Source organism: Heloderma suspectum, chromosome 6 (assembly GCF_057233095.1).
Source record: "Heloderma suspectum isolate Gila_16-S chromosome 6, 16-S_ref, whole genome shotgun sequence".
NCBI classification, from domain to species: Eukaryota; Metazoa; Chordata; class Lepidosauria; order Squamata; family Helodermatidae; genus Heloderma; species Heloderma suspectum.
The window spans coordinates 90,940,622-90,968,143 of NC_139463.1; the positions used below are offsets into that span (position 1 = coordinate 90,940,622).

Below are 27,522 nucleotides of genomic sequence, written 5' to 3' on the forward strand. Positions count from 1 at the left end.
GTTTTTTGCTGTTTATTGGACAGCCTGAACAAGTGACAAATGGGCTTCGGACTGATATTCTCAGTGGCCATATCTTGCATGTTGGCAAAAACCATCACAGTGGTTGTGGCTTTCATGGCCACTAAGCCAGGAAGCAGCATGAGGAAAGGGGTGGGGAAAAGACTGGCCAGGTCTGTTGTTCTTTGCTGCTCCCTTATCCAAGCAGGCATTTGTATAGTATGGTTGTCAACCTCTCCCCCATTCCCAGATGTTGACATGCACTCAATGGCTGAAGAGATAGTTCTAGAATGTAATGAAGGCTCCTTGCTTATGTTTTACTATGTCTTGAGCAACATGGGATTTCTGGCCATTGTCAGCTTCACTGTGGCTTTCCTTGCCAGGAAGTTACCAGATAGTTTTAATGAAGCCAAGTTAATCATGTTCAGTATGTTGGTGTTTTGTAGTGTTTGGTTATCCTTTATTCCAGCTTACCTGAGCACCAAGGGAAAATACATGGTGGCTGTGGAGATATTCTCAATCATAACCTCTAGCACTGGGTTGCTGAGTTGCATTTTTGTTCCCCAAATGCTTCTTGATTTTGTTGACGCCTCAGCTGAACAACAGAGAACAGTTAATAAGAAGAAAAATGTAATTCAATTATCAAAGAACTCAGTGGTTTAAAATACCACAGTTAAGGCTTTCTTATATTGCTGTTGCACTCATGTCCTGCTTGTGTTTCCTGTGGACAGCTGGTTGTCCATTGTGTGAACAGAATGCTGGACTAGATGGACCCTTGGTCTGCTTCAGCATGGCTCTTCTTATGTTCTTATACTGGTCAAACTAAAAACAAAACAAAACAACAACAACAACAACAACAAAATACTCACAGAATAAGGGCATTAGTCAACTCATAGGATGATTCCTCCAGCTATACAATAAGTCTCAGATGCTTCATAAGGCAATACAGGAGCAAGACAATGTGGGACATCTTTGCTGGTCCCAAGTGCCTCATACTTCCTGTCTGGATTTGGGCCTGAAAAACCAAGGCAAAGTGTGGGTGTATGGAGGGTAAGTTGTAATCAAGCACAATCTGTGACATTGCACATCATCATCACTGATCACAGGGCATGTCAGTTAAGGCATCTGCTTTAGCTTCCAATATCGCCCCCTCCATCAATAGCACATAAATATTATCACCCATTTTCTGATCCAGGCAACATGGGTCAGAGCTGAACTGTAGTCATTTTCTATAGATTCTGTAACTGTCAAAATGAGGTTTGCTATCTTTTTTTCCCATGATAATGTTAAAAACCTGGCAGTTTAAAATATGTCTCATGGGAGTCCAAACTCAAAAAACTCAGAAAATTGGAAGCTAAGGCTGATAACTCATCTGACATGTCTCATGATCAGTGATGGTATTGTGCAGTGTCACACTGCTATGCAATACCTCCCCCAAATCCAAATGGGGAGGACAGAGTGAACAGGACCACCAAAGATGCCTCATGTTGTCCTGGTCCTTTATTGTTCTATGAAGCATCTGAGACTTATTGTACTGCTGGAAGAATCCTGCTATGGTTGATTAATGCCTTTATTCTAGGAATTGACCCATGCCTTTACTTGCTGAGTTGAACAGTAAGATGGAGCCTTCTTCTAGCACCCCTCACCACTCTTACATTTTTTTAGATTTGTGTGTGTGTGTGTGACTATGAAGTAAGACTGAATTATTCAGGGGTTTATTATATTCATTTTTTTATTCTAGATTTCGAATCGCATCATGATAAATGAGACAACAACAACAAAAATTGGCACAATTCTGAGATTTCCTCCAGGCAGGTATGCTGCAAGATATTTCTGATTGCTTTAGAATATGAGATGCTTTGTTGCAGTAGAACAGTTTGGGAGCCCGAAAGGAAAAACAACAACAACATTTTCTATCACATTAGATTTCCACCAGCACTCACACCATAAGACCTATCTGTGTTTGCTCTGGATCTTGGGTTGCCAGGTGAGGATAAAACAGTTTTGGTGGTATGAAGTTGTAGTTAAAAAGAAGTGATAAGTAGAAGGGTTAAGTACGGTCTTACAGAAGTACACTACCTGTTTTCTTCAAACTGCATCCTCCCAACATCACCTCTTATCTGAAAAGGTGTGTGGGTTCATGTTTGTGAGGCCAATTGTCCAACTTCATATCCTATGTACATCCCTGTGAGTACCATTTAGAGGAGAAGAGGCAGTGTTCTATTAAAAGTACATTAATTGAATTAAAGAGATTACAGGATTGCTAACAAGGAGCAAGGAGGAAATGACAGGATTCTTAACCTAATGCATAGATAGATAGGTGGGACATATTTCTAAATAAAGATGCATAGGACAGCGCTGCAAAGCTGCAATCCTAAGCAGAACTACAGTGGCAAGAAAACATTCATGAACCCCTTCAGATTGTCACATATTTCCAACCTAAAATGTTATTAGATCTTAGTCTAGCCCCATGATCCTAGATGAAGAACAATAGATAACATGAGTAAACAAATGACACACAAACATGATGCCTTTTCAACATTTATCCACAACTGATTCAGCATTCAATATCCATGTGTGAAAACATATGTGAACCTTTAGATTCAGTACCTCGTGGAACCCCTTTGAGCATCAACAACTTCAAGTAAGCATTTCCTGTAACTGTGTTGGTCAGTCTCTCACATCGGTTTTGAAGAATTTTGGTCCAATCCTACTTCCAGAACTGCTTCAACTCAGTGACACTGGAGGGCTTCCTTGCATGAACAGCTCACTTCAGGTCTTGGCACAACATTTCAATGGGATTTAGGTCCAGACTTTGACTGAACCATTTCTAAAACATGGAATTTATTCTTCCACAGCCATTCTTTGGTAGATCTGCTTGTATGTTTAGGATCATGGTCTTGTTGCATGACCCACTTTGGGTTCAGCTTCAGCTCACAGACAGATGGCCTGACGTTCTCCTCTAGAATCTTCTGATACACTGCAGAAGTCGTGGCTGTGTCCATGATGGCAAGCCGTTCAGGTCCTGAGGCAGCAAGACAGGCCCAAACCATCACATTTCCACCACCATGCTTGACAGTTGGGATGAGGTTCTTCTGTTCAAATGTTTTTTTCATTAAGGCCTAAAAGTTCTACCTTTGACTATTCTGTCCAGAGAATATTGCTGAAGAAGTCTTGAGGATCATCTATGTGATCTTTAGCAAATGTCAGACAGACAGCAATGTTCTTTCCAGAGAGCAGTGGTTTCCTCCTGGCTAGGGATGGACAGACTCACCTCCATCCAGGGTTGTCAGTCACTCACCAAGCTGCCACCCATTCCAAGTTGCTGCTGCCACCCACACCAGCTTGCCACACTGCACAAGCCCCCACAAGTGACTGGCAAGCACAGTGGGGTTGCCTGCGCCTTCCCTGAGCTGCCAGTTTTGAGAGAAATGGTAGCTCAGGTCTTTCTGGAACAGCAATGTTGCACACATTGTGGCCATAAAGGGATGATCTACACAACATTAGAGGCATGACTAGGCTGGTGAGTGCCCTGCGGTCCTCAAATGGTGGTCCAGGGGGCCTAGTGGGTCAGAGTCTCCCTGCAACATCCCTTCTCCTAGCTATCCTTCCATGAACACCATTCTTGTTCAATCTTTTTCTGATCACTGAGTCATGAACACTCAGATTAGCCAAGGCGAGAGTGGCCTGCAGATCCTTGGATGTTACTCTAGGGTTCTTTTTTACTTCCTGGGTGATGTACCATTAGTTCTTGGAGAGATTTTGGTAGGATGACTGCTCCTGCATAGAGTGACTGTGGTCTTGAATCTTCTCCATTTCTAGTCTATCTGTCTGACAGTGGATTGGTGGAGCCCCAAATTCTTAGAAATTGTTTTGTAACCCTTTTGAGACTGTTGAGCAGCAATAACTGATTTTCTGAGGTTCTCAGAGATGTCTTTTGATCAAGGCATGATGCGTTTCCACACAACTATATGGTGAAGACCACACTCACACAGTTTCTGATCCTTTTCTAGGGTGGGGCATCCCAAACTCACCCCTGAACATCTGCCTAAATACTTAAATACCTGATTCTAATTGTCCCCTTTAATTGAGCTGATTCAACCAGTGATTCACTTACGTGTGCACATCCCCAGAAGCTTAAGTACTCATTTTGCCTAATTTTTACATTGTTTTATTTCACAAGACATGGAACTGGTTAATAGAAACCCTATTGGACATTTAGGAAAGGACTGGTTTTGATTCATGAAGGCTATAATGATAAAACTATAGAATTTCCGTACTTATCATTAGGGTTCACAAACTTTTTCTCACCACTGTACTTAGATGGGGTGTGTGCTGATGAGGCAGGGGAAGGAGGGTGTGTGTGGGGGGTACAGACAGGGGAAGGGGTGGGGGTTGCAGATGTGTTGAAGGGGTGGGGGGATAGCAGACCCATAGCCAGTCTAAAAGTTTTTTGGGTGCACCAAAAAAAGTAGGGTGGGGCAGTTCATCTGTGCTGCAGAACTTCTGAAGACAAAGTTGTAAACTGTGTTTAAATTATTAGTATGTAAAGAAATTTATGGGAGCAGAGAAAATGTAGGGGGGGCAGCCCCCCTGAGCCCAACCCTGGCTACAGCTCTGCAGCACAGATGAGTAAGGGGAGGAGGTGGATGGCATAGACGGGGGAAGTGGAATAGGTGGGAGGTGCAGATGAGTAAGGAGAAAAGGGGGAAGACAAGAAATGGGAAGGGCCATACGGGTGCAGAAAGTAGAAGGCACCATAAGCAGCAAAGAAGGGGTGATCTCTATGAGGCCTACGAGCTTTGAAATAAAGCGCCTGCTACTGGGGCAAAGGGGGTGACCATGGCATTGGAGGCCCCCTGCCCAGGTCAACCTGAGGGAAGTCACAGGCCCGGCAGGGTGAGGTGGAAAAACGTCTGTTCCTTTTCTCTGTCTCTATTCAACTTGGCAGTTGTGCCCCCCATGCCCCCCCCAAAGTTCTAATCAGCTGTGAGGCAGCATGTGGCAGATTCACCATCTGTGGTTGCACATCATTATGAGAGTCCCATAATTGGGTCTGTGCTTGGTGGGTGTATGCTTGGTGTCATGAGCTCCTGGCTAGGGATGTCAGGGAATACCACCACAGACTGAAATGGGATCGAATTCCCTTCAGTCCATGCCACGGAATCCTTTGTGGAACGGCACCACAAGGTCCTGCGGAGCCAGCAGTCATGCGGCATTTTTTTCGTCATCTGCACAGAGTCGCGAAATTTTCGTAAATAAAAAGGCAGTGTCGTATATTCCGATAATAAATACATACGTTTTTTTAAAAAAATGAATTGTGCTCACCGCCTTGTTTGTGGGTGTTCTTTTTTAAATTGAAATCCTCCGTCTCCATTTACTTTCAGCCAAAACACTTCCTCTTCCTAGGGGCTTCCCAAAAGAAGGCTGTCTTAGGTGGGCCTGAGCGATAAACTATTTGTTTAAAGCAAAGCTGTTTTAAAGAAAGAAAAAACCTTTAAAAATGGCCATGCCGCTCCAGGATTTATATTAGGACCAATGCTTTTCAATTTATTCATAAATGATCTGGAATTAGGAGGGAGCAGTGAAGTGGCCAGGTTTGTCAATGGCACCAAATTATTTAGAGTGGTCAATACCAAAAGGGATTGTGAGGAGCTCCGAAAGGATCTCTCCAAAGTGGAAGAATGGGCATCCAACTGGCAAATGTGGTTCTGTGCAGGCAACTGTAAAGTGACATGGACGTTGGGGCAAAAAATCCCATCTTCAAGTATAACCTGATGGGATCTGAGATAGCAGTGACCAACCAAGAATGAGATCTCGGATTTTGGTGAACAGCTGTAAAAAAAGGCAAACTCCCTAGTAGGCTGGGATTTGAGAATAAAACTGCCAATATCATACTTTGTTTATACAAATCTATGGTGCAACCACACTTAGAATACTGTGTGCAGTTCTGGTCACCACACACAAACACACACACACACACACACACACACACACATATATATATATATCTTGGAGCTAGAAAAAGTGCAGAGGAGGGCAACTAAAATGCTGAAGGGGCTGGAGCAACTTCCCTATGAGGGAAGGTTACAATATTTGGGATTGTTTAGCTTGGAAAAAGGGTGAGTAAGGGAGACATGATAGAGGTGTACAAAATTATGCATGGTTTGGAAAATGTGGATAGGGAGACATTTTTCTTCCTCTCTCATAATACTAGAACCTGGGTCATCCTATGATGGGAGATTCAGGACAGATTAAAAACAGTAGTTCTTCACACAGCACATTATTAAACTATGGAATTTGGTACCACAAGATGTAGTGAGGATTACCAATTGGGTAGGCTTTAAAAGAAGGTTAGACAAATGCCCGGAGGAGAAGACTAACAATGGCTACCAGTTCTGATGGCTATACTCTACTTCCAGTATCACAGGCAGTAAACATGTGTGCACCAGTTGCTGGGGAACATGGGTGGGAGGGTGCTGATGCACTTGTGTCCAGCTTGTGGTTTCCCAGTCAACAGCTGGTGGGCCACTGTGTGAACAGTGCTGGACTAGATGGACCCTTGATCTGATCCAGCATGGCTCTTCTTATGTTCTTATTGGAGGAAGAACCAGTATGCATGGCCCTTTCCTGCTTTACTGTCTTCATGTATCCAATTCAGGCATAATGCCTGAGGTTTACATTTCATCCACCAAATTGATTATTTGTTCCCACTTCTACAGTGTTTCTTAAGTACTTATGAGGTCCCTGTTCATGTTGTTGTTGGCAGTCATAGCCAATCTTGATTTATCACAGTATTTTATCCTTGTACATAAAGTTTGTGATACATAATGTTTCTCTGTATGTTCATATTGAACAGTGGTGTATATATTGGAAAATCCTGGGCTATGGGGATGATGGTGGTGGTAGTGATTTCAATTTTATATTAAACATGTCATCATGTTTTCCAGTGTATTTGCCTGGAAGAATTTCATTGTTTTCTGTCATTAGAAGTTTTATCATTGTGAATATTGTGGGCAATCTGGCTTAAATTTAACAACTGCTTCTGGTTGAATGGATAACCTATGCTAACCCGGATAAAGAGGAATTTTCAGCTTTGCAACTATGGCTGTTCACAGATTACACATTCAAGGAAGCACAGTTAAATGGCTGATTTATTAAAACACTTACTGTATATATCACCCTTAATTCTGTTGAATTTCATTGGGTGTGTGCAACATAAAATTGATGCAATAATGCATAAGGAACAATGACACAAGTAGCAGATAAAACCTTATAGACTAAGATGAACTGAAAACCTGGTATTCCACTTGCACCAGAAGTTCCTCTTTGAGCCCACACTTGGGTGAAACATGCGCGGCCATTGCAGCAAGTGGCATCTTTGAGTAGCATGGGCTGGTCTCTCCACTCCCACTCCAGCCAATCGAGAAGCAACTGTGAGGAGGGGGAATTTGATCTGCTCTGACAAAAGGAAGAACTTTTTCCTTCTAGTCCATTCATTAAGCATTTGAGGGATGAGCCCCAATGATTGTGGGGGGGGGGGTTGGAAACTGTGAATTGAATTTTCCTAGGCAAATTAGGCTAATGTGTGTAGACTAATTTGCGTCAGAAATTTTTCAGCTTGAATCCAAACATTTTCTCATGCCCAAGAATGTGATCTCAGCTAACATGTTTATTTCAGTTGTATTTTGTAAGCAACAAAGCTAAAATTACATGCCGCATCTTAATGTTTTCATCCTAGTACTCTACACACATTTGACCTGAATATTTTAGGAAACATTTTTAAAACATGCTGAATGGGATTTAAATATTATATTATGTAGACTTTTTTTATTGGAATTCTTGTTAACATTGAAAGACAATAGCATACGATTCCCTTACATTATTTAAATTTAAGATGACACACAGAAAGGTAGTGAAAACTATTGACACACACTAATACATTTTAACAACCCAAAGAACTTGCATGATATGCTGACAACCACTCATCTGTTTTAATAGAGTTCAACTCTCCTTTAGTGAAGTTGTTGAGGCACCTTCACATTCATTGTCACTGCATATTAGTTTCATTTCACACGGAATATATATATATATATATATATATATATATATATATATATATGGGGCATATAATACGATCTCACATTCTTGCTAGGGATAATCACCTGGAAAACACAACTCTGAAACTGCTAAGCTTGTATAATATTATATTTGCAATTGGTATCCATTCATTATTACTAATGAACTAATGAAATGCAAGAATTTTCATGGAGCAATAAAGAACTGGTGAGCCCACCATAAGGATGTACGAAAGTCTTACCTGGCTCCACTCTGGGGCATCCGTGGTGGGAGGGAGGTGCTCCGTCCCTCCCCCCGGAATCCTCTCTGGCCTGCTCTGCTCTGAGGTGGCTTTGTGGAGTTGCCGGCCGGGGCTGGCCACAGCCGGAGTTCTGGCCGCGGCTGGGCTGCTATAGCCGCAAATGGCGGCTGTCGTAGCGGCCTCCATTTGCTTCCTTATCAGCTATGATAAGCTACATAAGTATTTACATAGCCTATCACAGCATAGAGCAGGGATGCAAATGGTGGCCGCTACGACACCTGCCATTTGTGGCCTCAGCAGCCCAGCAGCAGCCGGGAGACCAGCCGGAGCCGCCGCCGCTGCATCAGCCGCCGGATCTGCCACCACCACCACCACATCTGCCACCAGGTAAGCTCCGTCCTGGGGTGATTCCGTGGGGGGGGTCGTTCCGCCATGGATTCTGGGGGGCTGGATTCTAAAGAATCTGGCCTCACTGATGTCCATGGCGGAATTCTCTGACATCCCTAGCCCACCATGGACTGAGGGCATTGTCTTCTCAGCCCAGAAAGACCAAAGATGGTTAGAGGAGGATGTGGAGAAGAAGCAAGCCAGCTAGCTCCAGCAGCTGAGCTGTATGGTGACAGGGAGCAATGAATGGGCTTGCTACGCAGAGTTGACATGGCCATGTGGCCAAGTTGTGGACACCATTTGAGGAAGTTTTCCCACTTCCTCAGAAAAAAATTTAATCGCGTTAGGACTTCCCCACTGTAACCCATCAGCCCTAATATGTCTCACTGCTCCAGGACACCCCACAAGGCCTCAACATCAACACAGAAGATTTAGAGGAAGATATGTCAGTCACTAAATCGGGGAGCGGTGCCTGGGGCATGGAGAGTGGCCATGGCTTGACTAATGGAAGAGGCTGGCATGGGAACTTCCTCTCTCTCTTTTAAAATATATCAAGACCTCACTCAGGAAGGATATCCTTCACTCAGGAAGGACATCAACTAATTATTTGACTTGAGTTCAGGTGAACAAAAAATATGGGAGATGATTGACAAGTCACTCAGGATTCATGGGCTGTTTTTGGGTTCTGGGTGGCTTGTCAACCACTCCAACAACCCACTCTTGCTGGTTTCATGCATAATGAGAAATTACAGCATGCCCCCACTATGCTCCAAATATTAAAAATTGTGGCCACTGCCTCTGGGAAATTCACTCATGGTGGCTTCTCATTACATGTGAACATAAGCCAGAGACATAGGAACCAGGCAGTATGGCAGACCCAGATGCCAATTCTGTCCCCCTATCTACTCTCACAACATTATTACAGAGCCTAATAATGTCATCCATAACTTTAGGGATTCATATTCCTTCTCATCTTCCAATGTGATATATGCCATCATTTGCCATCAGTGCCCTACTGCATATCTACATAGGACAAACAGGTCAGTCTCTACACAAAAGAATAAATGGAGAAAAATCTGACATCAGGAATGGCAATGTTCAGAATAGGGATGTCAGAGAATTCCGCCATGGATCTCGGTGAGGCCGAATGCCAGTGCCCCCTGAAATCCATGGCAGAATGAAGCCCACTGCCCCCCCCACGAAAGGCGCGAGAAACGGAGAACTTACCTGCTGCCGTCTGCACTGACTTGCAAATGGCAGCCCCATCTGTGGCCGCCATTCGCTTCCTCATTATAGCCGTGATAGGCTACGTAAATAATTACGTAGCCTATCATGGCTAGTGCAGGGACGGCATTTACGTAAGTATTTACGTAGCCTATCATGGCAAAAACAAAAACAGCGAGTGCAAATGGCTTGATTTCCTGTGGTTTGAATAAGGAAACATGTTGTTGTTGTTGTTGTTGTTGTATCACACCACATATGCTAATCATCCCCATCCCTTCCCCCCCCAACCACAGATCATTTGGTAGTTTGTCAGCTTTTGTGCAGTGATATGTTTAAGCTGGTTTGATATACTTGGGTTTGTTTTCAGTTTTTTTGTATTTCTGACCCCACCCCTTTGAACTATCCCTTTTTACCTGTATCCTTCCACACACCATTGGAATGTGGTCCTCAAGAGCTTTTCCAAAATTGAATTTGGCCCCTAGGGCTGCAAGAGGTTTGTCACTCCTATATGGCAGTGCAGGAGAGTTTTGTCTGAGGATAGTCTGTGACAATTTTGAGGTAGATAGGGCAAGAAATGGCGTATGTATAGGTGCTCAAAATTTGATGAGTGATCTCTAGTAGTTTTCCAGGTATCATTTGTTTTCTTTGCTGTGATTAAATTTGATGAACTAATTTCTGTATTTGTACATCTTTTGGGAAACCATTTGTTGTGTGAGGTCATGGGAAAGGTCTAGTAAGTGCAATGCCCTAGCTGAAACATAACTTTTTAGTAGTAGTATTTTTAATTTGATTTTTAGCCCATTTTTCTTGTTAACAGTTTATTGGGTGTGGTTTTTTTTTCCATTTTTCAATATAATACAAACAGTAAACACTTCCCATCCCCTGTCCCCACTCTCTCCCCTTTATATTTCATCCTCAGTTTATCATATTGTCCTTAATTTAAAGAGTAAATGCTTCATGTATACAAGTAAAGTTATTAAATAAAATTGTATAAAGAAATAGTTACATAGAAAGTAGAAAAAGGAAAAAGAAGGAAGGTCTAGTAGAACGCACATCTTTTTGTGAGTCTGCATTCATTTTGTGGTGGATCACATCTGCATATAATAAAAAAAATCCCCATATTACTTGGCAATTATTTTCTTTTACTAATTTGATACCATGTACATTTTCATGGGTTGCTAAGGTCATGAGATCTTGAATCCAATTGTGTATATTTCAGGTTTTATTTGCTGTCTTGTCTTGTAGAATAATTCATCTGGACAATAGTGCTGCCTTAGTAAACATGCAACAAGTCCCATTAGGCATGGGCATCTTTTACACTGAGTGAAGGTTCCAGAGTAGATTTGAGTTTGAAGATCACCAACATCTTCGCTTCATAAATGATAGCTTGAAAACTCCCCCACCACTCATAGTTATCAAAATGACTGTGATTAATTCTGCCATTTTTGAAGTCTCTTTAGAATTAGAAGGCCCTTTATAACTAGAAAAACTGCAAAGACATGCTACATATTCTGTGTACCATTATGATTTAAGGCTAGGGACTTCCATGTACAGACAAGGTTCCATCAGTTTGATTTCTGATATGATAGGATTTAACCACCAGGTTCTGAGCAATATATGAGTAGAGTCAACAGCAGGATGGAGCAGACTGCAAGGATAATCTCAAACCAAGGAAATGTGTGTTATGAGAAAATACTATCATTTAGGATGTTGGTATTAGTCAAGATGCTTCTGCTGCCTCATATGACATGTAAGAGTCATACTGCAAAATGCACCATCAGTGATCCCCTCCCTATTCATCACAAGTATTTTCAGCCAGGTGACCTGATTATCGGTGGCATTACTTCTCTAATCTTCATGCCTGCTGAACTAAATACCTTCAGCGACAATCCCCATCAGCCGTTGATTGGTGACCTCATGTAAGACGTTAGGTTTTTATATGTGTTCATAATGCTTATTTCTGACAGATTATACTCTTAGCTAGGTCAGCGATGCATGCATTACCCCCTACCCACCGTCGAAGTTAGAGTGTACATCTCTGTACCTATCCTGATGCACTTTCTTTATTGCTTTTCTGAATGGGATCTGGGGGAACTGCTGGGCTTTATATTCTCGACTGCCAAAATGGATACACAACTGCCAAAGTAATGGGCTGGCTGCTTGCACAGACAACACTTCCTTGGGGTAGAACCAGAATGTTAACAACTGATTTCTGAAAATAGTTTACTGGGTATGGGTGTAGGAACTGCAGTGTTCAAGGAACAGGAAACATGTTTGACAACAGAACAAGGGAAGGCATCCTAAGGATTAAATGTTTTGAGGGATGTTTCTTGGCTTCCATAACTCAGTGAAGCCATAAGCTATGCCATGCAGGGCCACCCAAGATGAACAGGTCATGGTGGAGAGTTCTGACAAAATGTGGTCCACTGGAGAAGGAAATGGCAATCCACTCCAGTATTCTTGCCAAGAAAACCCCATGGAATGTATCACAACGCTAAAAGAGATGACGCCGGAAGATGAGACCCTCAGTTCAGAAGGTGTCCAATATACTACTGGGGGAAAAGACCAGAGGGAATTTCCAAGTAGCACCAAAAAAGAGTGAAGCGGCTGGGCCAAAGCCAAAAGGACACTCAGCTGGGGATGTGTCTGGTGGTGAAAAGAAAATCCGATTCTGTAAAGAACAATATTGTTTAGAAACCTGGAATGTAAGATCAATGAATCAAGGCAAGCTGGAGGTGGTCAAACATGAGATGGCAAGAATGAACAATGACATCTTGGGAATCAGTGAACTAAAATGGACAAGCATGGGCGAATTTAATTCAGGTGACCATTATATCTACTACTGTGGGCAAGAATCCCTTAGAAGAAATGGAGTAGCACTCATAGACAACAAAAGGGTGGGAAAAGCAATACGGGGTATCATCTCAAAAATGATAGAATGATCTCAGTATGAATCCAAGGGAAACCATTCAACATCACAGTAATTCAAGTCTATGCCCCAACCACTGAGGCTGAAGAAGCTGAAGAAGCTGAGGTTGATCGGTTCTATGAAGACCTACAACACCTTCTAGAACTAACACCAAAAAAAGATGTCCTTTTCATCATAGGGGATTAGAATGCTAAAATAGGAAGTCAAGAAACCCCGGGATAACAGGCAAGCATGGCCTTGTTGTACAAAATGAAGCAGGACAAAGGCTAATAGAGTTTTGCCAAGAGAACATGCTGATCATAGCAAACACTCTTTTCCAACAGCACAAGAGGCGATTCTACACATGATGGTCAATATCGAAATCAGATTGATTATGTACTTTTGCAGCCAAAGACGGAGAAGCTCTATACAGTCAGTAAAAACAAGACCTGGAGCTGACTGTAGCTCAGATCATGAGCTTCTTATTGCAAAATTATGGCTTAAATTGAAGAACGTAGGGAAAACCACGAAACCATTCAGGTATGACCGAAATCATCTCCCTTATAAATATACAGTGGAGGTGAGGAACAGATTTAAGGGATTAGACCTGATAGACAGAGTGCCTGAGGAACTATGGACAGAGGTCAGTAACATTGTTCAGGAGGCAGCAACTCAATCCATCCCAAAGAAAACAAAATGCAAGAAAGCCAAGTGGCTGTCTGAGGAGGCTTTACAAGTAGCTGAGGAAAGAAGGGAAGCGAAAAGCACAGGAGAAAGGGGAAGATATAGCCAACTGAATGCAGAGTTCCAGAGAATAGCAAGGAGAGACAAGAAGGCCTTCTTAAATGAACAATGCAAAGAAATCGAGGAAAACAACAGAATGGGAAAGACGAGAAATCTCTTCAAGAAAATCGGAGATCTCAAGGGAACGTTTTGTGCAAAGACGGGCATGATAAAGGACAAAGAAGGCAGGGACCTAACAGAAGCAGTCAAGATTAAGAAGAGGTGGAAAGAATACACAGAAGAACTATACAGGAAAGGTCTGAATGTCCCTGATAGCCATGATAACCATTCCTAAGTGGGACTTAGGAAGCATTAATAACAACAAAGCTAGCAGAGATGACAGTCTTCCAGCTGAGCTGTTTAAAATCCTAAAAGATCATGCTGTTAAAGTGCTGCACTCAATATGCCAACACATTTGGAACATGGCCACAAGACTGGAAAAGGTCAGTTTACATTCCAATTCCAAAGAAGGGCAACGCCAAAGAGTGTTCAAACTACTGTACAATTGCTCTCATTTCACATGCCAGCAAGGTTATGCTCAAAATCCTACAAACTAGGCTTCAGCAGCATGTGAACTGAGAACTACCGGAAGTACAAGCTGGGTTTTGAAGAGGCAGAGGAATGAGAGATCAAATCGCCAACTTTTACTGGCTCATGGAGAAAGCAAGAGAGTTCCAGAAAAACATGTATTTCTGCTTCATTGACTACACTAAAGCCTTGGATTGTGTGGATCACAACAAACTCTGGCAAATTCTTAAAGCGATGGGAGTACCAGACCACCTTACCTGTCTCCTGAGAAACCTGTACGAGGGTCAAGAAGCAACAGTAAGAACCAGACATGGAACAACCGAGTGGTTCAAAATTGGGAAAGGAGCACGACAAGGCTATATATTGTTGCCCTGCTTATTTAACTGATATGCAGAGTACATCATGATAAACGCTGGGTTGGATGAATCACAGGTCGGAATTAAGATTGCTGGGAGAATTATCAACAACCTCAGATACTCAGACGATACCATCCTAATGGCAGAAAGCAAAGAGTATCTAAAGAGCCTCCTGTTGAGGGTGAAAGAGGAGAGTGCAAAAGCTGGTTTGAAACTCAACATTAAAAAAACTAAGATCATGGCATCTGGCCCCATCACTTCCTGGCATATAGAAGGAGAAGAAATGGAAGCTGTGACAGATTTTATTTTCTTGGGCTCCAAGATCACCACACACGGTGACTGTAGTCATGAAATTAAAGGACGCTTGCTCCTTGGGAGGAAAGCTTTGGCAAACCTAGACAGCATAGTAAGAAGCAGAGACAACACCTTGCCGACAAAGGTCCGTCTAATCAAAGCTATGGTTTTCCCAGTAGTAATGTATGGCTGTGAGAGCTGGACTATAAGGAAGGCTGAGCGACGAAGAATTGTTGCTTTTAAACTGTGGTGCTGGAGAAAACTCTTATGAGTCCCTTGGACTGCAAGGAAGTCAAATCAGTCAATCCTCAAGGAAATCAACCCTGAGTGCTCATTGGAAGGACAGATACTGAAGCTGAAGCTCAAATATTTTGGCCACCTAATGCGAAGTGAAAACTCTCTGGAAAAGACCCTGATGCTGGGAAAGACTGAAGGGAAAAGGAGAAGGGGTCAGCAGAGGATGAGATGGCTAGATAGCATCACCGATGCAATGAATATGAACTTGAGCACGCTCCGGGAGAGAGCGCAGGACAGGAAGGCCTGGCGTGCTATGGTCCATGGGGTCACAAAGAGTCAGACACGACTGAACAACAACAACAAGTGTAGTCATAAAGATTCATTATTGTACATTTGGTCCTGTTTAACTTCAGAACCTGCACCTAATGGGTCCGAAGCACCCTGGTGGGTAACCAATCTAATCCCAAGAGACAAACATCACTACAGACAAAATTGTAAATTGAAATCTATTATGGCTTTATTTCAGAAAAATACAAAAAATATAAAGAAAGTGGCATGGTGGTTATATGAACATTAGAAACTTTCTCTACAATTACAGGGAAAGAAAATGCAACAAAAATAGAAGATTAATCAAAATAATTGCAATTGCCAAAGCTGATATTATTAATCTGGCTAATAGGATAATGGCTTGAGCTTCTAACATTGTTATGACTCCTCCTTCTAGCTTTGTCCTGTTTACTACTTGCAGTTCAAAGCTAAACTAAAACAAACTAAACTTAACTAATACCTGAATGTTAACTCTTCTGTTACATCCTCCTGCACCTTACTTGAATATATTACATCTACGCTAAGCATTACTAAGTTCCTCCAAGGATGTGAAGAATAGAGGTAGACGTTAGAGTGAAAGGAAAAACCAAAGACTTGGAAATAATTACAAATCCCATCTTCAGAAATAACTCTCAAGTCTCAAGCTCTGAAATAACTCTCAGTCTCAAACTCAGAAATAATTCAAAGTTCTACTTTCAGAAAATACTCTTAAGTTCTACCTTTCATAAAATATTCTCAGATCCAAAGTCTAAGAGTCTAAAGAGGTCCATAGTTACCCAGATCCTTGGATCTGGTGGTGAGGCAGAAAGTGAAGTAGCAGCAGCCGCAAGAACAGCATCAACAGGAACAAGTTTTGACATTTGCTCTGGTCAAAGATGGGGGCCACAAGGCCACAAGATTGGAAGACAACCATCTTCCAGTCAAAATGGGGTGCATGTGGTTAGACCACTTGCTCACCAATCAGAAGTAAGGTGTCTCATCTATCTCCCATAATTTCATGTGTTTGGGGAACATACCTGGCACCATTACAAATGGGTTACTTTGAAATGTCCCAAAATGTGGCCCAAAGTCTGCCATCTGGGCATGTTCTCTTGATTGCTGCATTTCTCCCTGGTACATCTTCTTTGAACTCATCATCATCTTTGGCCATTTTTGGTCATATCCGCCCAAACACCTCCTCCTAGTTGTCACTCGTGCTCAGGGCTACAGCTTCCCCTGCCCAACTAGTGTCAAGTAAGGACATTCTCTTATCAGCAGGTGTACACCGCGAGATGTCAAAACAGTAGTTTTCCTCCTCTTAGTAGGCATCTGAGCATGTTCATTTCTTCTGTTCATCTCACTTATACACTCTGCCAGCATATTGTGGCCTTTAACAAGCTCTGTGAAGCCGCTTGTAAAGGTAGCTGCATTGATTTTTCCCTTTCTTCGAAGACAGTCCTGCAAAATCTTAGTTAGGTTCTCACTTAGTGAAATTACATCAATCAGCATAGAATCAAACTTCAAGGTCTTCTCTCCCAAGGGACCAAGAGTCTGGAATATAAAACTGATTCTTAAATATGAGTCTGGGGTCTTTTAAGGGCTCTTCTTGTAGGTCTCCCCAAAACCCTCACCCAGGTCATCCAACCATTCCAATTAAAATTAGCATCTTCACTCTTTGTTAACAATGTCATTTAACCCTTTTAGTACCAGATTAACAATTATTCTTTGTGTTGAATGAGGTGACCCAATCTGCAGAATCCTGCATAGAATCATTGACTGAACAATTGAATCTAACCCTTTGGTCTCTTTATAACCAGGAATACGCTCTATTGTTGGTGTAATCTTCTTTGCCCTGTAGACACTTTTTAATGTATATACTTTAAATCATCCTGAAAATATCCAAACTAGCCAACTTGGAGTCAATGGAAAAGGCATGCCCCTTATTACTCAGGTGTCCTTGTTCCTTTTCTATACATACTTATAACTCTTGATTTTTCTTGATAGTAGTATCAATAAGCAGAATCATGAGATCCAAGGAGGTTCTACTGCTTACAAAAACCCTGTTTCCATCCTTGCACAAGTTTCAAATCCAAGACTTTGATTCTGGTGGAACAAGTGTTTGTGCAAGTTATAGCACATTCACTTTCACAACTCATTACAATTTTATTTGTGCTAGTTGTTCTGCTTGTATTTATACAACTGCTAATGCAGGAGTGAGGAACATCTGGTCAGGGGTCACAATCCACTCATTCTGGGGTCACAATCTGCCCCTCTGGGGTTTCTCAGTTCCCTGGACCCATCTGCTTTTGCTCAACCATCAATTATTTCATAGGCTTGCAGCTTTTGCATGTTTTCCCCCAGTTCTAAAGGGCTGAAATGTCTCTCCTAAGGCTATGTTACAAGCAGTAATGGGTTTAAGCTAAAATATGCTGTTATTCTTATTTTTGTCATTTTGGCCCTGCCCCTTTGGCCCCCACCTATCACTGGAATGCAGCCCCCAAAGCTTCTCTAAAATTGAATTTGACCCTCGGGCTGGAAAAGGTTCCCCATTCTTGTACTAGTGAAACAATGCTCTCGAACTTTTAAAATTAGCATTACATGGGATATAACCCTGTTTGTTTGCTTGTTTGTTTGTTTGTTTAATAATTGTGTACTCAGAAGAATACAAGAAGAGCCATGCTGGATCAAGCTAAGTCCAGCATTCTGTTCACACAGTGGCCACCCAGCTGCTCATGGGAAACCCACAAGCAGGACATGAGTGCAACAGCACCCTCCCATCCATGTTCCCCAGCAACTACACCCACCCTTCAGTACAAATATATCCAGGGCCACATTCAAAAGAGAACAAACAAACCAAGAAACCTTAAAATAAAAGTTAAAAAGTATTTAAAATATATAATGGCAGAAAAGACATTCAGTCCTCTGAGATTAAAGAATTGTTACGGCATAATCCTATGTTCCCTGGAGAACGACCCAGAGATGAGGGAGAGAGAGAGAGAGAGATGATAGATAGATAGATGATAGATAGATAGATGATAGATAGATAGATAGATATTCCGGATTCCATCTCCCAAGGTCATAGTAACTGCTGTGACTTCGCAAGGAGGACTTCATGATCCGGAGGACATTTAGAGGCAGGGGGAGGGAGGGCAGAGAGGAGAAAATCACCTCCATTTCTCCTCATGCCCTGCTGGCAGAAGTCCAGTAGGACAATGGGCTTTTGTAAACCTCTGAGATCAGAGGCTGCCTTCTAATGGGCAGCAATCTGCTAGGGTTGTACCCTTAGCTGAATTATTTTATCTGATTTACTGATGAATTGCATATTTTAAAATAAATGTGCATATTAATCAGTATAGCTGCCTGTTCTGATACATGAAGGAAGTGTGGCTATTTTACCATTCGGCAATATATTCTATTCCATTTTAGAGTACCATGGCCAAACCAAAATAGCCTAAAGAGTGTAAGGTGTCTGACCCTAACCATCAGCTCCATAAATAAAAACTGAACACACACACAGACACACACACACGGAAATTAACAGTGCAGTCCTATGCATATCTACTTCACTGAGTTCAATGGGATTTACTCCCAGATAAGTGATTTCAGGCTAAATCAAGAAAACTAATATAAAATCAATCTGTTGTTTCTGTACCTCTCTGTCTTCATGGTGAACTGAAGAAAATAGCTTTACAAGCCCCAAAGTTCTATACTGGCGTAGATTAGAATCAAAGCTGGAAAAGAATTCCAATGAACAGAAATACATGAGATCCCATAAGATGCAAGATAGGTATCTGAAAGGGAGCTGAGAAAGAGGGAGAGAGAGAGAGAGAGAGAGAGAGTGCTAGGGCTAGCATATATGCCAACTAGATCAATCACCCAAAAGCTACCTCCCCAAAGCACATTTAATCCAAGAGTCTGGGTCCCAAAGCAGTTGTAGTATTAAAAGAAATGAACGAACAAAAACACATACAAAGTTTATCTATTTATAAAGGTGGGCTCTGTATGAACAAAAACAGTAGGAGATGCTACTACAACTGTCTTCTGAAAAGGGACTTGATTGATGTTTTGATGTTAGGTAGATGGACTCAAATCCATATAGGGTTTTAGTCATTCCCAATTAATTATTGGCAGCCTGCTGCCTTGATTTCATTAAACGACAGGGTAAATTCACTTAGCATGTCCATGATTTCCATAGTCCTGAGCACTAAAGGGGTTAAAACACTCTCCTTTCCACATTGATGGAGAAGGAAGGCTAGGCCTATTCAACATTCTTGTCTTGGATTGATAGCTGTTACCATCTGGGCAGAAAGAGACAGTATGGAAGTTGGGAGAACATAGGCTGGCAACAAGCTTACTGGAAGTCCAAAAAGAAACATAAAGCACATTTTTGGTACAGTGATAACCCAAATACATATTTAAATGGCATGGTGTAGTGAGTGTTGTCTGCTGAAGCAGAAGTTCTTGGGGAAGTGTAACTCATTGACAATGACTATAACTGCGGAATGCTCCTGTGATACATCATGCAATTCTTATTGTAGTGTCCATACTAAGAACTACCAGCATATCTTGGCACTGATATTTGCTGTGGAAGAGATCAACCAAAACCACCACATCTTACCAAATGAAACCTTGGGCTTCCACATCTATGACAGCTATGGTCCAAGGTGGACCTATCAAGCTACAATGGAACTTTTCTCCACACAGACCAGAGTTATCCCCAGCTACAGGTGTGGCATCCACAGCAACCTTATATCAGTCATCGGGAGTCTTTACTCTGAAACCTCCCTCCACATGGCAAACATTTTGACCAACTACAAGGTTCCACAGGTAGAGTGTGTGAGTGAGGCATGGGTTACACGTACTGAATGGAATGGAAGTATACATTTCAATACAGAAGCTTTCAATGTACGTATTTCTGCATAAAGACACACTTACAGATTTTACACTCAGGGACAAACTACACATTGTGCTGATCATGTAGCAGAGGCTCTCTCTCTCTCTCTCTCTCTCTCTCTCTCTTAATGCTCGTGTGTGTGTGGACCCAATTCAGATCAGGACCACCATGCTCCAGGAGGGGAGGGTTATACCTCCCCCACCCATTATGTTTTCCTAAATCCCCGTAAATTTATGGCGGGCGAGGGGGGCGGGAGAAGGAAAAAAGTGTCCACTGGCTACAGAGGGAAGTTTTAAAAATAACTGGTGGCGATTTGGGGGAAAATGGCATGGGGGAAAGTTTAGCCCTCCCCTCCCAGAGTGTGGTGATCTCAGTCTGAATCAGTCAGGAGTGAATATGGTTACATGAGAGTTAAAAAATAAGACAAGCCTCAGCTATGCACTATATCATTAGTGAAAAGTATAGTTTGGTCCTTAGGTTATAGGCATCCTCTGAACAATGAAGATCACCAGTGCATAAATATTTCATTTTGAAAATGCCCTCTTCCCTCTCTTTTCCCCAAATGCCCATCCATTTTTTCTTTCTATAGTTTGTATATGGCTCTGCTCCAGTGATGAATCATAAAAGTGAAAGCCTTTCCTTCTACCAGATGGTCCCAAATGACACCTATCAGTATAAGGGGATTCTCGAGCTACTTTTACATTTCAGGTGGACGTGGGTTGGGATCATTGCTAAAGATGATGACAATGGTGAAAGGTTTGTGCAGAACATGCTTGCAGAGTTTCCCCTGAGAGACATTTGTGTTGCCTTCTCGGAAAGGATCATGCTATTTTCTATCCGTGACTTTGATCTTATATTGAATGAGATGCTGGCTATACATCATGTTTCAGTAAAAAGCAATGCCAATGTAGTCATTGTCTATGAAAATACTATTCTGTCATTAAGATGGTTGCTATACCTACCTGAATTAGAAGTGGTGACAATGGCTCCTGAAGGTAAAGTGTGGATTATGACAGCCCAGATGGAACTCACAGCAATGCCTTATGAAAGGAACTGGGACATACAAACCATCCATGGTGCCCTTTCCTTCACCATTCACTCAAATGATGTATTAGGATTCCAAAAGTTTCTTCAAACCAGAAATCACTTCTTGTCAAAAGAAGATGGTTTTATTAGGGACTTCTGGGAGCAGTCATTCAACTGTGAATTTCCAAATCCACATGCTAGCAAGGAAGCTGATAAAACCTGCACTGGGAAGGAGAAGCTGGAGGACCTTCCTGGTGCCTTCTTTGAAATGAGCATGATTGGCCACAGCTACAACATCTACAATGCTGTCTATGCTGTGGCACATGCTTTACATGCCATGAAATCATATCAGCCTGAACAAAGAACAATGATGAATGGAGGGAGACTGAATCGTCAGGATCAAAAGCCATGGCAGGTAATAACCTACGCATGCAAATATGGGAAACAACATTTCTGTCAGTGCAATGACATGCCCTCCTATGTGTACAAAGTGTCCCTTCATCCCCTTTTTCATGAACTATTTCTTTTTTTCCTCCAGTAGCTAAGAATTCTATATGAATATATTCCATTGTGTATTCTCTACTGCTTTTTCTTTGCAATTTAAAATATATATTACAGGCAGCGTATGCATGGTTGAAAAATGTTGTAGTGTTCCTTCCTGTCATCTGTTTGCCATGAAGTGGTATAGCATTCATCATATCCCCTGTACATACCCCTCTTATTTCTATGATAAGGAAAACATATCTTTATGAAACCCATGGAGACACTCTTAAATACAGTGTGTGTGTGTGTAGATAGAGAGATAGAGAGATAGAGAGAGATAGAGATAGATTGGGGCCGTGGTGGCTTAGTGGTTAAGACGCTGAACTGCAGACTGGAAGGTCGACAGGTCAGCAGTTCGAGACCCGAGTGCTGTGTGACGGAGTGAGCTCCCGTCTTCAGTCCCAGCTTCTGCCAACCTAGCAGTTCGAAAGCAAGCAATTGCAAGTAGATAAATAGGTACTGCCTCGGCGGGAAAGGTAACAGCGTTCTGTGCACCTCAGTGTTCAGTCATTCCAGCCACATGACCACGGAAGCGTCTTTGGACAATGCTGGGTCTTCGGCTTAGAAACGGGGATGAGCACCGCACCCTAGAGTCGGACACGACTGGTTGGGGACACCTTTACCTTTTTTCACCTTTTATAAATATATAGATATAGATATAGATACACACACACACACACACACACACAGAGCAGCCTGACTTAAATCTGGAGCCTGATCTAGCCAGGACTCACACTACACAGACTTGGAGGTACTTATATGACCCGAGACCACCTGTGTGAAAGAATGATATAGTTTATTGATGGAAAATGGATGCAGACAATAAAAGCAAAGAAAAGCTTATACTGTACATGCCCCTCAGCTCAAAGCTGTAGCTGCTCTGGTTCCCTAGAAGCAACAGCAACCATCCTGGGGGCCATGTATCTGAGCAAGCCATGCACCTTCCCCCTCTCGGAAGAGAACAGGTGACAGGCCAATCTGCCCAGAATTTTATAGGGGCTGTCTTCCTGAATTTCAGACTGTCAGAAGGCACACACACACCTACCTCCCTTCACCAAAGGAGGAGAAAAGGGGGCCTTTCCTTGGCAGGAAAGATGGTTTCTCACAACCTAAACAGAGGTCATAGGACCTATCCAGATTGTAATCCATTTCTTCCTGGGTTTGTCCATTGCAGATTCCTCAGTGTTCATAGCTGCATGTGCTCCTGTTCCTCAAGCAGGTAGTTAACCACATCCTCTTAACAAAAAGGGTTGCCAATCAGATTTTATTTACAAAATTCAAAGCAAATGGAGGTTCTTCCTTGGAAGATACATCTTTGGAATGTTGTGGAAAGCAAAGAGTGTTCCATTAATTAATATCTTGGGGGAGGTGTTCAAACTTCCCTAGGGGCGAAAACATAATATATATTATAGGAGAGATAACAAAGACAGGGAGAAAAGAGAAGAGACAAGATCTGGGTCCTCTTAAGTCCATGGACTTCTCCACATGAATGGAAAATCCCACTGCTTTCTGCTTCTGGATTCTTTAAGGGATTAGGATGAGCTCCATTACACAGGCAGACATGGGCAACCATATTGTTTGAATTGAAAGCTGATGTTTCAGCACTTTTCCTATGTTTTCTTTTAGACAACTCCATCTTGTGCCTGAAATATAGCACTATGGCGGCATTACATGCTACTGATTCTGGGCATTAAAAAAACACATACAACTGATTTAGTCCAGTGTTTTTTACAACAGGATAAACCTGAAAAAGGTTGGGAGGGGCCCTGGATGCTAAAAACATTGTGTAATGGACCCACAAACCTCTGTGAATGGCCAATCACAAGCATGCAATAAATTGCTGGTGTAGAGAAGCTCTGTGTTTGCACAAGCCTATTCCTTCTGTGACATAGTGGATACTGTTGGGTTATTTGTACCTCTCTGATGCTCCAGCCAGTAGCACTCTAGCAAAAACAAATGTAAACATGCACAGCAGTTATAAATAGAACATTTAATTAATCCTTTTTATCTAAAATCCAAGATGATACAATAGTGTGTAGTGAAGTGGTAGACAGCATTGCTGATATGCAGAGTGACAGTCATAAGTAATTTGAGACCTCCTTTGAGTGGGTATACACAGTAGTACTGAGCTGGATGAGATAAGGAAGGAAAGGTTCCTCCTGTGCAAGCACCAGGTCATTACTGACCCCTAGAGGGACGCCGCTTGCACTAGCGTTTTCATGGCAGACTATAGCGGGGTGGTTTGCCAGTGCCTTCCCCATTCATGACTACCTTTCCCCCAGCAAGCTGGGTACTCATTTTACCGACCTCGGAAGGATGGAGGGCTGAGTCAACCTGAGCTGGCTACCCGAAACCCGGTTTCCGCTGGGATTGAACTCAGGTCGTGGGGAGAGTTTCGGTTGCAGTACTGCCACCTAGCACTCTGTGCCACATCACATGAGGCTCACTTGGATGAGATCATAAACCAATGTCTTAATCAGTGTACGGCTGTATTATGTATACTGATAGGTGAAATGATCCCATTAGAATCCATAATTTGCTTGTCAAGTTACAAATTCAATGCTATAAATTCAGATGAAAGTTATCTGTTATTAAGGGATTTTGAAGTATGTTTGTGCATGTGGTTTAATAAAATGCATCTTTGCAATATGGCTCATGTAATATGGTGTTCTTTTCCACCCACTGTCACAACATCATGCATCATGATGCATCCTTCTCTGATTAGCTGTTGCCACATGTGCTTCATTTGCAATAGTAGATAAACATGAATCCAGAGATGGAGGCAGCAGTTTCAGAAGCACCCACAGAACAAGTAGAAGGAGGAGGGGAGTCTGTTGCAATTCAATTTGCAAATGGGAGTAGTTCATTTCCTTCAAAAATGAAAAGATCACAGAAGCAAAGAACTGAGCCAGCACAAAAATGGTAGAGTTTGTCTGCTTAGTCATGCCAACCATGCAGGATGTGTAGGCACTGAAAATATGAGTCAACTCAAGTCATTACAAAACTTAGTTTGAGTCACAACAATATTGTTGGATTGATGTTGTAAATTATTTGTTTCGGTAGCATCACTAACTAACTATAGACATCTTGTGTTTTGTTTTGCTTTGATTTTCTTTGTAATCTAGCTCCATCATTTTCTGAAAAGTGTCTCATTTAACAACAGTGCTGGAGATGAAGTTTCTTTTCACTGGTGTGGGGAATTGGTTGCTGGATTTGATATTATAAACTGGGTCACTTTTCCAAATCAAACCTTCCATAGAGTGAAAGTTGGAAGGGAAGATCCACAGGCAAAAGTGTTCTTCAGCATTCATGAGGATGCCATCACATGGCACAGCAGTTTTAATGAGGTAGGGGTAGATTGCAAGTCATTTGGGAAGTGTTCCCACTCTGAATGAATTCCTGAGGTATATAAAATGAATTTTGTTGCTTGCTTGCTGTAAGATGTTTGATGATTGATTCTCAGTGACTGGGCTCAGATGTCACAATAACCCACAATGGGTTAAATAAGCCATGATGGCTTATTTAACCCATCATGGGTTATCGTGTCATCTGTTGGAGATTGTTTAATGCACAGTGGCTTATTTGGCCAAAATAACCCATGCAGATAACCCACAGGCTGCAGTAGGTTTTGTTTAAACTATTGTGGGTTATTGTGTCATCTGGCAGTCACCAGGGTTATTATTTCAGTGTTCTGTGGACTTGTACAGCAAGAGAGGTCAAAACCGCCACCACTCTGCCCCTTGTCAGCTTTAGCTCTTTAAAGCGACCAAGCCCACAGTGTCGGGTGGGGGGGATGTGCAATTTCCTTATTGGAACAAGTTGAAACTAAGCCAGCAGCAGCAAAGTGGGAAATGCACATTTCTGCTTTTGTGAAAAAGTGATATAGCAGTATAATGCTATACTGGTGTTAGGAGTCAATTAAAATGACAAAGCCCACAGTGTCGGGGGGAGGGGAGATGAGCCATTTCCCTATTGGGAACAAGTTAAAGAAACTAAGATAGCGATGTCTATTTTGTGCACCCAGGATTTTTGCTCTTTTCACAGTAAGCATGCTGGGTTTTGATGGTGCATCGGGTGCCACCTGATTAGGGGAGGCTGTGTATGACATTTGGTCCCAATCCTAGGGATGTCAGAGAATTTTGCCACGGATCTCGGGGAGGCCGAATGCCAGCACATTCGTTCCCCCGAAATCGGTGGCAAAACGGTCTGCCCCCCCCGCCCCCCCGGGACGGGACTTACCTTGGGCGAATCTCCCTGGTGGCGGCAGCTCCGGCGGTGGTTCGGCAGCAGTTCGGTGGCAGCAGCGGCAGCCGGTCTTCTGACCGGCTGCCACCGCCGCCATTTCCAAGTTTAAAAAACAAAAAACAAAAAAAAGTGATAGGCTACGTAAAGATTTACGTAGCCTATTATGGCTAGATTTTTAAAAAATACCGTGATAGGCTACGTAAATGTTTACATAGCCTATCACAGCTGAGTTTTAAAAAAAACAAAAACCACATGTACGCAAATGGTGGCACCCATGGGCGCCACCATTTGTGTTCCTTATTTTGGCACGTCTACTCTACGTAAACATTTACATAGACTACAGTGAAAATAAGGGCAACGCTATTTGCGTTCCCCTTATTTTCGCCGTAGTCTACGTAAATGTTTATGTAGACTAGACATGCCAAAATAAGGAACACAAATGGTGGTGCCCATGGGCACCGCCATTTGTGTACACATGGTTTTTTTTTTTTAACTCAGCCGTGATGGGCTACGTAAACATTTACGTAGCCTATCACAGCTGACTGCAGGGATGCAAACCATTTGCAGACCTGGCCGGCCAGGATTTGCAGCGGGAGGGACGGGGCGCCTCCATCCCGGCCAGAATTTCGGGGGAGAGGGACAGGGCGCCTCCCCCACGGCCAGAATTTCAGGGGGAATGGATGGGACGCCTCCCCCCCAGCCAGAATTTCGGGGGGAGGGATGGAGCGCCTCCCCCCACCGCAAATCAAATTTCGTAAAAGGTAAGTGACTTTGGTACATCCCTACCAATCCTGAGAACCCTCAAGGTTTTATAGCCTCTTTTTATACCCCCTTTTTGGTGCACTTGGGATTTTTGCTCCTTAGTGAGTAGACACGTAGGTTTCAGATGTTGGATCAGATGCCTCCCAACTGCAAACGTCCAGCACTTTAGAGGTGAAACAGCACCACTGCTAAGGCAGGAGGATTGCAGCAGGACAGGGGGTGGGGGGAATGAGTCAAATTACACACAATAGATTAATAAACTACTCACAGTAGCTGATTAGCCTGTTTGTGTGGTAGGTGATCGTGGACTGTTCTTTGGTTTTTTTAAATAAGCTACTGTGCATAGCTTATTAACCCATCATGGGTTATCATGATGTCTGAATGTGACCAGTGTGTGTTTTTGTTTATGTGTGCGTGTTCAGCTGGGTTTATTCTATGGGATGAAGAGAGGAACAAACTTAAATTAAAAGTTACATCCATTTATTAAAAAGCAAAGATTGCTTGACTGCATGTTGACCGCAAGCAAACTTCCAAAACCTTTCATAGGCCAACCAAAAGAACACAAAAATGTGCAAGCTTTTGAGAGCTCCAGATCTGTTCATCATACAAATTGTTATGAAAAAACAATTTTTCACTGGGGGGATAGGGGAGGGGAAAATTCTCTAATAGATGATGAAGTCAGTGCCTGCATCACCAGAATCCCAAGACAGAG

The 27,522-nt window shown here is 42.5% G+C and overlaps 1 protein-coding gene across 1 annotated transcript in view; it reads left to right on the plus strand.

Moving 5' to 3' along the window:
• The window catches only part of LOC146341801 (vomeronasal type-2 receptor 26-like), a 77,538-nt gene that overhangs the window by 7,833 nt on the left and 42,183 nt on the right, over positions 1-27,522 (plus strand). Inside the window, exons 5-10 of the mRNA XM_084807692.1 lie at positions 248-424; positions 984-1,047; positions 19,879-20,167; positions 20,824-20,983; positions 22,696-22,768; positions 24,967-25,150. Coding sequence (XP_084663818.1) covers positions 248-424; positions 984-1,047; positions 19,879-20,167; positions 20,824-20,983; positions 22,696-22,768; positions 24,967-25,150 — 947 coding nt within the window. The remainder of the gene's footprint in view (positions 1-247; positions 425-983; positions 1,048-19,878; positions 20,168-20,823; positions 20,984-22,695; positions 22,769-24,966; positions 25,151-27,522) is intronic.